Source organism: Myotis nattereri (genome assembly GCF_964212035.1).
Source record: "Myotis nattereri genome assembly, chromosome: 1".
Classification (NCBI taxonomy): Eukaryota; Metazoa; Chordata; class Mammalia; order Chiroptera; family Vespertilionidae; genus Myotis; species Myotis nattereri.
In genome coordinates this window covers 178,607,384-178,619,406 of record NC_138075.1, presented here as the reverse complement: position 1 = coordinate 178,619,406, position 12,023 = coordinate 178,607,384, and the positions used below count along the sequence as shown (strand labels likewise).

The window sequence follows — 12,023 nt, the reverse complement described above, 5'->3', positions numbered from 1 at the left end:
GAACCACTGTTTGGAGAAGAGCTCCCTGCTGCTCAGGAAAATCCATTATGTGAGGAAGAAAGAAATTAATGTAGAGGTAGAGTTTAAGCAGAGCTTTCATTGAAGTCTGGCAAGCTGATACTAACATTTATGTAGATTAACCAGGAGCCAAGAATAGCCAAGACATTTCTGATAACAAGAAGAAGAGGTTAGGAGGACACTCTCTCAGATATCACAGCTAATTATAATGCCAATAGAGGCCAGTGAACAAAATTTGTGCATTTGGTGGGGGGGGGGGGGGTGGTCCCTAAGCCCAGCCTGTGCCCTCTCGCAGTCCAGGAGCCCTCTGGGGATGTCTGACTGCCGGCTTAGGCCCATGGGGAGTGGGCCTAAACCAGCAGCCAGACATCCTTAGCGCTGCCGCAGAGGCGGGAGAGGCTCCCACTGCCGCCGCTGCACTCAGCAGCCATGAACCTGGCTTCTGACTGAGTGGTGCTCCCCCTGTGAGGGCGCACTGGCCACCAGGGGGCAGCTCCTGAATTGAACGTCTGCCCCCTGTTGATCAGTTCATATCATAGCGACAGGTCATTCCGCCATTCAGTCGATCTGCATATTAGCCTTTTATTATACAGGATAGGCTTAAACTAATTACTAATGAATGGGGATGTAAATTAGAACCATATTGGTTTTATACTTACAGAAGGGAAAAAGTTAATATCACTAAATGAAGGTGAGGATTTAGAACAATGGAAACTCATACACACTGCTGCTGGTGAAGTGAGTGATAATATAACAGTCCCAAAGGAAAAATACATATATTCCTAGTTCACTAAGTAATTTTTATCATAAATAAATGTAAAAGTTTATGAAAAATTCCCCTGCAGATATTGAGGTGATTATATAATGTTTTTATTTTTTAATCTTATATTAAGACAGTGACTTGTTTTAATGAAATTTTTAATGTTAATTGCTTGCATTTCTGAGATATATCCAACTATGTTACACTGGATTATCACAATTTGTGTTCTTTGTAGTGTTCAGTTTGCTAATATTTGGCTTATAATTTCTGGATTACATTCATGAGTAATATTGGACATTTATTTGCCTTTTTGAACAAGTTTTCTTTGGAGAATCAAGTTTACATTAGCCTCACAGGATAAGATAGTGTAAAGATGCCCAAATACTCTCTACTCCACATAAATCTCTGCTTTAACTTTATGATGTTCACTTATGATAGCATATATCTGTACCTCTTCTCTTTTACTTTTCATTGAAATTTCCACAGATTTTTAAATTTTATTAATTTTTCTAAAACACCAAGCTTGCTTCCATATCCCTTTTAATTTATATTTTATTAATTTGGTTTTATTTTTAAATGTGAACTCATGTTCTCTGGAACTTTATCTCTGAAAGTTCTTTGTGTTCCGAGTTGATAATGTATATTCTCTTGCAGAGAGAATATACATTGATTCTTGGAAACTTGGGCATGCTACCAACATGGATCAATTTTCACTTATTCTTGCTTGGGTTTTTCCATCCTTGAAGACTGGGTACCCAACCTCCATTTGGCCAAGATTTCTTAGAAAAGATTCTAATATTCCTCTACCAAAGGCCCAATAATTAGAAAAGCATGTTTTCTTGCATTTACTCTGTCTTTGTACATCAGATTTTTTTTTCTTGTTTTATATTTCCCTGAGGGTGTAATCTGTGTGATTCCTGACTCTGTGCAATGTTCTGTTTCAACTTCCCACACTGTCCAGGTAGAAGACTTGGTCTCCTGATCCCAGAGGGTGAAGCTATAAAATCAAACCTCCAGGCCACCTAGGATTGCTGGGTGCCCACAAGATAGCAGGTTCAGTGTTTGAGCTCCATCCTATGCCACTGCTCAAGCTTGGCTCCCAGCCTCAAAAGAACCCCAGTGTTGTCTCATAAATTCAGCCATGCATGCAGTACTGCTTTTCATGTTTCATCCAGTAATTTTAGACATTCTGTGGTGAGAGGATTTCAGGATATCTGGTTTTGATATATAGCTAGAAATGGAGATATCCAACATGTACTTTTTAATCTCTAAAGGCCTTAGTTAATCTTCATTTAGTTGGCTGGCAAATGAGTTAGCAGGATGGATAACAATGGCCACCAGGAGAGATATTTATTGACCTTTATGACTGCAAATACTGACTATGCTATCTAATATTTTAAAAAGAGCTATGACAAAAAATGAATTGAACAGATATCTGCATCCCTCATGGTAGTTTTACTTCTAGAATATTCCGAAGTTTTACCCTAAAGAGCTGTGCCAATGAAGGGGTTGTGAAGAAGAGGAGTGATTGAGGCCTTGTGTTAGAACCTCACCAATTCTCAAAGCTGTCTTGCATGGATAAGATAAAGCTTGAGTGGATCAAAATGTTTCTTGGAAGGTAGCCAGATTTCACATGAAAGGACTTTTATTTTACTCCTTTACTAGGGAGAGAAATTGCTTAGTAATTACAGATAACAAATTCCTAAAACTAAATTATACACAGCAACATGTAGATGAGAAAACCTATGTCATCAATTGTTAAATATATTAATTACAAAATGTTTAGCACACAGTAGCTTTACACATAGTCAACTACTCATTAAATAACAGTGCCCATATGTAAAAGTTCTGATGTGAGAAACTTTCAATATCTCTGTAAATGCTAGGTTCAGAAATGGTTTCATGTTCTTGCGGTATTGACAAAATGGACTCAGGAAAACTCAGCCTGGGTCCCTCATCCTCACAGGGTCACCTCCTAAGGCACGAAGTGCCTTGACTTCTCTTAAAGTATGACTTTCCCGTTCTCATATAGTTTCTTACTGCAAACAGTTTATGTGACAGTAACATTTTTTTCTTTAGTGTGACACACAAGGGGATTTATGGTAGGCATTAGAGGATTACAAAGATGGATAGCAAGACAAATCTCTGTCCCCAAGGAGCTATCATCTAATGCCGTGATCCTCAACCCTGGGTGTACTTTAGAATCATATAGAAAGATTTAAAAAAAAAAAAACACAAAAAAACACAACTACTACCCACATTCATACATATATCTTTTCTCTCTATACAGACAGTGGATATCCCAGGGCAGGATCCATTCTATTTTCTTTCCTTATCTTTTATAGCCACTCCCTGTATATAGCAAGAATCTATTAAAACTTAGTTACAATTATTTTTAAAAAATACTAACAAAATCCAATTTTAAAGGCATTCTATAATGTGAATCCCTAGGAGGACTTAAAAATATGGTTGAAACATTAATTCCTAGGCCAAAAAGAGTGTGCTTGCTACACTGCTCCCAAGGTTTCAAAGACCCCATCCACCAAAGTAGAAACAACAGGTGTATCAACATTAAAGCGAAATTGCAACTATCGCACAACTCTGTGTTTGGAAATATCTCACATGATGCTATAAGTCAGAGAATTTGTCTTACCAATTTCAGATAGCCCTCAGCATCCAGAATTAAGTTTTCTGGCTTCAGGTCTCTGTAGATAATACCTAGTCGATGCAGGTAATCAAATGCTTCAGTCACACAAGCCACGCAGAACTTGGAGGTGGGTTCATCAAAGCTGCCTCTGTAATAAAATCATGTTCCCTCTTAATGCTCTTGAAATACATCTCCGTTGTCTATTCTAGGTGTCAATTACTGTTTTGGTAAATTGATGCAACATAAATGTTTTGTAGGACAGCAAGATTAAAAAGTACTTTACACTGCCCTAACTGGTTTGGATCAGAGGCTAGAGCATCGGCCTATGGACTGAAGGGTCCCGGGTTCCTTTCCAGTCAAGGGCACATACCGTGGTTGCAGGCTCCATCCCTGGCCCTGGTTGGGGTGCGTGCAGGAGGCAACCAATTGATGTTTCTTTCTAGCTCTCCCCCTCCTTTCCACCCTCTCTGAGAATCAGTGGTAAAATATCCTCGGGCGAGGATTAACAGAACAAAACAAAAAAAGGAACTTTCACTGCCAATGAATTAGACTGCTGATCATAAAGAAATGTAGGGTGATACTAGATGCAAATAGGAACTACTTCACTAAAATCAAAACATCCACGTCCAAACAATTGTTTCTGGTAATTTCATATAAACATATAAAATTGAAAAATTTTTTCAAGTTTTTTTTAGACATTTATGGAGAAATGCAACACTGGAGAAAATGCAACTGCCAAGCTTGAACCAGACGTCTGTAATTGATTGCTTAACTAAAAAATGACTCAGGTGATCATGCTCATTCCCTGTTTGTAAAGCATGTAACCACAACTTCTTCCCATTTGGGGCACTTTGATATTTGAGCTGCCCACTGTCAGCACTGTGTGCGTATGTGTACATACTGAATTGTTAAAATGTGGTGGCGATATGCTGCATGGTATAATGGAAGGATGTGTCTTCGGGGTGAAGGAGACTGGCTTTGACTTCTGCTGCTTCCACTCACTGCGTCCTTGTGCAAGTAGTTTAGCTGTTCTGAGCCTCGGAACCCTATCTATAAAATGGGTTTACTACTTACTTAACAGTGTTGTTTTGAGGATCAGGTGCAGTGCCTAACAGGAGGTAGAAATCCCCTTTTTTAAATTGATTTAGATTTTCTAAATCGATTTGCCTGTTGAAGCAAGGATGGAAGATGCAAATGCTTTTGCAGGTGTCTTGCAACCCTCCTCATACTTCCAGGATCTCCCCATTCAGATCCATCCAACAATACATTCCTAACATAACATGTTTATTTTCTACTCAGATGCTCAAATTGTCTATTATTGACTAGGTGTGATGCTCAGCCTTGAATGAACATTAGAATTGCCTGAGAAGCATTAAAAATCACTTACTGGACCCTATCCCATATTAACTGAATCCTAATCCTTGGTGTTAGGGCCCGGCATTTTACTCTGTAAACGATCCCCATGTGACTGTAATGTGTAGTCAGGGTTGAGAACCACTGGCCCAGGTAATTCTCAAAATGCCTGGCATTAGCCCCCGCCCCCCCCCTCCCCCCCAGCCAACCCAACATAGTGAAAACCTACCACCCATCTCCTCTGCTGCTGCCCTTGTTTTTTACTCAAAGTCTTCTGTTCATCATCCAGAAAGAGTCCCAATTCTATCCCAACGCCCCTGCTGTATTTTACACTAATTACCTTTCCTCTCCGCCTTTCCACATTTGGTCATCTTCAGAGTTTGGTTCAAGTCCTTCTTTTACCATCACGATTTTCTCTCTCTCCTCTTCTCTAAGCTAACTGTATACCATAGTGAACTTGCCTTCAATTAGAAACTGCCAATTTCTTTTTTTTTTATATTCCCTAATCATTTTTATTCTTTTTTTTTTAATTTATTGCTTAAAGTATTACAAAGGGTATTACATATGTGTCCATTTTATCTCCCCGCCCTAGACAGTCCCCTAGCCTCCCCTATCCCCCAATGTCTTATGTCCACTGGTTATGCTTATATGCATGCATACAAGTCCTTTAGTTGATCTCTTACCCGCCTACCTCCTGCCCCCCAACCCTCCCTGGCCTTCCCGCTGCAGTTTGACAATCTGTTAGAGGCAGCTCTGCCTCTGTATCTATTATTGTTCAAAAGTTTATAATGGTCTCTTTTATACATGAATGAGTGAGATCATGTGGTATTTTTCCTTCATTGACTGGCTTATTTCACTTAGCATAATGCTCTCCAGTTCCATCCATGCCGTTGCAAATGGTAAGAGTTCCTTCCTTTTTAGAGCAGCATAGTATTCCATCATGTAGATGTACCACAGTTTTCTAATCCATTCATCTACTGATGGGCACTTAGGCTGAGAAACTGCCAATTTTTTTGTCATATTTAGTTTCCACACACAACAAAATGTTTTTAAATTCTATATACTATTTTCCCCAATAAGCTCAGAACTCATTGGAGGAAAAGTTTATACTTTCCTTGGTTAGAAAAATCTCCATTGTGTTGAAAATCTGGGTGGAGAAAAAAATGGTGGTTTTGATTGTTTGAAAACTATTCCTTTTATAAAGTTGAATCTTTGCAGATATCTCTGTTTTTCAGAAAAGGCTGCACCACTGCCGTACGTCCTTCATCTCCATTCGCAATCAGAAGCATCTGGGCTTGTATCTACTCTGTCTTGTACTAAACATGTCATTGGGGATAGTTCACACTGTCCCCAAGCCTGGGATAATTTCATCCCTAACGTGGGAAATTCAGACAATAATGAATTTACAGGGCTCCTATGACACGATTATAATATTGCCTGAGAAAATATCACTATTGGTACCTTATTTTAACAAGTGATAATATCTTCTTAGAATCATATATTTGCTTTCTTCATGTCTCTTTAAATGGTCAAGAATATAACATCCTTTAGACCATTTGTGAGTAGACAAAAGTTATTATTTATAAAATCTCTGTTCATTACCTGTCCCTTAATATACTCCATAGCTCCCCACCTAAGCAGGCTTCCAGAAGCATGTATACATACTTATTGTCCTTGAAAGTACGATACAATCTGTGAAGACATAAAGACATGGTTATTAGAAATCTAGTTTTAAGACCTCCCTCAAGGTGCTTCAGAGCATCATCAGTAACATTTTGAGCAATGGTCCTCTTCTCCTTCCAAACCTCCTACAGCTACACTGGTTTTCTACTTGACTGCTCTGTAGTCTTTCCTGCTGCCTTGCTTTTGCTCATGTTGGCCCCTTTACTTAGACTGTCCTCCCTCTACATATAGACAACTTCTTAATCTCAATTTCACTGTAAAAGTATTATCCATTCCTTAAGACCACGCTCCGAGGCCATCTTCCTGATAAAGCAGCTCATTATCCCACCTACCAAATATGGCCTCTTCTTCCTCCCCAAACCCAGAGACCTCTGCATATATCTCCTTTAAGATCTGTCTTGCATAACAGTCATTCATACTCAGGTCTTACATCCTCTAGTTGGTCTCAGGAAATAGACTCTGAGATAGAGGTCTGCAAGAAATTTAGTGGGAGTATACTTGGGAAAAGTACTCTCAGGGAGAAAGAAACAGATTTGGAAAGAGGGAGAGTTGGGCTATAATCTAGTTTCAACAAAAGCCCTCGCTTCAAGGAGATCTGCCATCACAGACACAGGCTGTACCTGGAGAGAGACTATGATCGTGGGCAAGGGGGTTCTCTTTGCCTAGAGCCGTGGTCGGCAAACTGCGGCCCCTTGAGTGTGGCTCTTCCACAAAATACCACGTGCAGGCACGCACATACAGTGCGACTGAAACTTTGTGGCCACACTCAAGGGGCCAAAGAGCCGCATGTGGCTCATGAGCCGCAGTTTGCCAACCACTAGCCTAGAGCAATGGTCAGAGAAGGGCTGAGCCATAGTCCTCAGAATGTGGGGGAATGACACCCTCAATCCTGATGTGGAACCTGAGCAGGAAACTGCATGTCCACATTAGTGAAAGTCGCTTCTGTGTCTTAATCAAAAGACCCCTTTTCTCCCTACCATCATGTTCAAGCTACAGTGGATAGTAGAGCAGCCATATCATGCATAGACAGCAAAAACAATCTGGTACAGTGGGCTCTGGAACCAGCTGCCTAGGCTTGAGTCCCTAATCAGCCATTTATTATCTATGCAATCTCACTTTACTTATTGTTCTTCTTCAATGAGGACAATCATAACATGTACCTCATTGTTCTATTATGAAGATCAAATGATGTATTCATTTGATTATATATTGATTAGATATTATTGATCACATATTAATTCAATATATATGTATGTCTATATATTGTATATAAAAATGTAACTTTTTAAATAAATGTTTCATTTTATATGTATATTATATACATATATATTTCTTAGAGTGCCTGACATATGTTAATTTCTCAATAAACATCATTAATATTTATTCTTAATATCATTACTATCCTACTATACGCCAAGAACTTCGTAAAGAGCTGGAAATGAGTAAATAATAAAACCTAATCTATGCAATAAAGCTGTTCATCAAAGTTTGTTTATTAATTATTGCTTAAGAAAAATAGAGGGGGGATGCATTTTGGGAATATAGTTAATATAAAGATAATTGGATGACCCTATTACCAGCATTGCCTGGTTTCATGTTTCTTTTTTTAATACTGAAATAAAAGGGGGGGGGATATGGATTGGCAGGAACATTTTTGCAAGGCATTTGATCAAAAAGTAAAAATTCTATTCTTGAAGGGGCACTTTACATCACCCAGAAATCACCAAAGCTACATGACAGCCATATATGAAAAGACAAACTGACTTACACCAATAACCCATGACTTCACAAGTAAAGACAGCCATGGCCTAGAATAACACATTTCTCTTCTCTTTCAAGCTCTGGTGATAGCTACAGACAGACCAGTAACTATCAGGAGGTGGGACTTTCGGCATTTGGGCATCGTGAGAAACCACGGTCTGTCGCTCCTTGGCAGCCGAGATGTGCCCAAATGCCACTTCCAGCAGAAATTCAACAGCACCACACTCCCTGAGGGAAGCAATGGATTCTTGCTTCCCAAATTCTGAATTAGGTCTGGACTAAATAATCAATTCAAATCATTTCAGTTAATTTTACACACACACACACACACACACACACACACACACACACACCTTTCCTGACATTTACTCAAGAATAAAAGGACCCGGGTGTTTGACTCCAGATCTCAAACTTGAAACGTTTTATGTATTGCTGTTGAGACTGGGATGGAGAATTCAGAGTGGGACCTCCCCTTCCTCCTCTGTCCACCCCCCTGCATAGAAACACTCATGAAAAGAGCCTCACACCCGCAGTTCTGGGAGCCGAACGCTAACTTACTTCACAACGAAGGGAGAACACAGCTCCTCCAGGATCCTCTTCTCAGAGTAGACATGCTCCTGTTGCTTGGTATCCACTATGTGCTTCTTCCTAATGCACTTCATAGCAAAGGCAACATTCTCATTTTTTACTTTAACCTATGTAAGAAGAGAAAGATCCCTCAACACTCACTTATTAGGAAAGATTGACGACATCTATATAAAACATGTTCACTAAGGAGAGTTAAAGTTCTCAGTATATATGAAAACAGTATGGAAGTTGTAACCACTTAGCCCTCTGGGAACTGAGTTTTATTCAGGGGTACACACTTCTCCTTCATTGTAATTTCCACAAAAGTCCACATTGCTGGAACATGGTTCTAAAACATTTGTATTGAAACAAGAAAATAAAAACTGTAGTTAGATTTAATGTTTAGAAATCTATTCAATTTTGAAGAAAGTTAATGTTTAGAAATCTTTTCATGAAAATCTTTAATGAGAAGTGTTCTTTGATTTTCAAAACAAAACATATTAAATCAAGATCTACATCTCCACTATCCAATTTAACAACCCCTAGTAACGTGAGGTTCATTCATTAAAAATCAAAATTCAGTTCCTCAGTTTCACTAGTCCATTGCCAAAGCTCAGCAGCCTCTAGCGGCTGCCCTATGGGGCGGCACAGGTACAGAACATCTCCATCAGCACAGAAATCTCTAGTGGAAAGCACTGCTCTACATGGACAGATAGCATTCTCCCTCAAAAGGAAATAAAAAATTGAATAGGTATTTTTTTAGATGAGCTTAAAACTCCATAAACAGACTCTATTTGACATGTAATAAAATTGTAAAGAAATGGCTGCCTCCCATATTGTTCTCACATTTGCCATTAGTGCTGCCTATGATGTTAAATTAATAGTGAAATTATTGTTTCAATTAGAATTATCTAACTATAGAAAAGACAGATCTCAGCATCGTTAATGCAATCCCTTTGCCAAGGTCTTTGACGAACAGTATCACTGCAGATGGGTATGGCACTCCTCTCTCCATATGGCAGAGGAACGCTACAGATATTCTTTGGCCTATTAAGAGATTGTTTCTCCCTCCTCACCCATCAGAGATGAAGTGCTGACTGGGTGTGAAGTGTGCTATCCAGTCTCCTGGCAGCATGGCAGATCTGCTCGTGCCCAGGGCTATCCAGCAGAAGGCTGTGTCAGCATAGTTCCCGGAGGCTAATGTACAGAGAATTGTTAAAAATCTGCTGGGCAGAGAAGGGCTTGGTAATTGCCAAGAGTTCAGGGCCATATGCATCTAATAAGGCCTCAGATCTCCATTCTACAGTTTCCTCAGAGCACTTGACGTGAGAGTGCCACTCCGCTGCTGCTTGGAAGCTGGTTATAAAGCTTGGAGAGGTGGTGATGTGGAAGACGCAGCCAAAATCAGGTCATAGGTTCCCAGCCATCCTGATCAACACTACAGAAGGCTGCTCTTCAAACACCTCCTCGCATTCATCTTTTCTTTCTTTTTCTGATAGAAAAGTTTGAGCAAACCAAAAATAAAGTAATAAAAGCCAAAGACAGACATGGTAGTGAAGTTGTTTAAGGGACAGAACTATAACAATGAATTTGTTTCTATGGCACTTGCTCAGGAGACATTCTTCTTTTCTTTAGTATGTAGACAGTGCATGTGCCATGAGTGTATATACACACACATTTTCCTGGAAATACACTTTTTAAGGTTTTATAGTCTTTGGGAATGCTTACTTGGTGCATTCTCCAATAACCATCATCATCAAAAAAATTCATGAAAGGATGGGATGTCAGAAACTTGAAATAGCAGCTCTTAAGTTACTTCCTAGCATGGACCTGCTACTATACAACATACAGACTGAAAAGTGTACTTTCTCAATTCAAAGCAACATTTAAGGTAGCAGTAACAATTTATTCACTCCTCCAAGATACACTGGAATATAAAACAGAACAGTCAAAGGCTTTTCTCTCAGATGCTTGAAACGTAAACCCCTTACAAGCTCAACTCTTCCGAACCCACCAACGCCCAGTGTGGCGATAATCTCAAGGTTCTGGAATGGGGACGATGAGGAAAATCTGGCCACCTTCTCCTTCAGCTGAATCATCTCCAGAGAGAGAGCTTTGGACAGGTTCCGGTGAGACATGGATCTCCTGCTCGAGAGAAGTGACATGTTACACACACGGCCTTGGGCCCGCAGGGGTCCTGCCACACTGAGCTGTCACTCCCACAGCAACCTCAGGTCTGAGTCATTCCTGCCTACAGGTGCCACAAAGGCGATCCCAACTTCTATAGAATCAGGTTCAGTCTCACGGGGGGGGGGGGGGGGGGGGGGAGGAGGGGGGGGGGCGGACACACAATAGAATATGCAAACTGAAAACTGACACACACACAATAAAAAACAAACAACTGTCAAATTGGATCAATGAGAGGTAAAAATGAGTGAACTTCGTGGTATTTAAAATGTATGTCAATAAAGCTGTTAAAAAGAGAAGAGGCAGAGGAAATAAAACCCCAGAGCCGTTTTCTTTGTTGCATATAGACCAGAGAATGTCACACTGAGAATCACGGCATGTTTTGCTATTTTTGTCAGATCTCAAAGCTTTCTATGACTGAACAAGAATAATTACTTTGTGAAACATAAAAAAAAATGTATTTCCTACTTTATATCTAACTATTTTGACTTGGGAATACTCATTTTTTCTTTTATTTAAGGTTTACTGCTCTGGATCAAATATGCATAAATTACTGTTACTATAAAAGGCCTTTGGCATAAAAGTTGCAAATACATCTCTTGCAAAAAAACAAAAACAAACAAACAGCCCTAACCAGTTTGGCTCAGTGGATAGAGCGTTGGACTGCGGACTGAAAGGTCCCAGGTTCAATTCTGGTCAAGGGCATGTGCCTTGGTTGGGGGCACATCACCAGTAGAGGGTGTGCAGGAGACAGCTGATCGATGTTTCTCTCTCATCGATGTTTCTAACTCTCTATCCATCTCCCTTCCTCTCTGTAAAAAATCAATAAAGTATATTAAAACAAAAACAACAACAACAAAACACAAAACCTTATGAGGTCCTGACTGAACGCTCTGATTTAACTCAAATGTCAGTTTTCTGGAACTGTTGACCCTTCTGTTTCAATTGTACTATCTGGTGAAAATGTGCTTAAGTATTCATTCCACAAAATGTTTTAGCAAAGGATTTTCAAATAAATGTAGCTTTACAAAGTAGATTTTTCTATTA

The 12,023-nt window shown here is 39.6% G+C and overlaps 1 protein-coding gene across 2 annotated transcripts in view; it reads right to left on the bottom strand.

Annotated features, from left to right (window-relative positions):
- PRKG2 (protein kinase cGMP-dependent 2) overlaps positions 1-12,023 on the bottom strand; it is a gene marked incomplete at its 5' end in the record, with an annotated part of 83,449 nt that overhangs the window by 25,960 nt on the left and 45,466 nt on the right. For both annotated transcript variants that reach the window (XM_081095507.1, XM_081095508.1), the window contains 4 exons: positions 3,432-3,573; positions 6,381-6,470; positions 8,781-8,917; positions 10,781-10,934. In XM_081095507.1, coding sequence (XP_080951633.1) covers positions 3,432-3,573; positions 6,381-6,470; positions 8,781-8,917; positions 10,781-10,934 — 523 coding nt within the window. The remainder of the gene's footprint in view (positions 1-3,431; positions 3,574-6,380; positions 6,471-8,780; positions 8,918-10,780; positions 10,935-12,023) is intronic.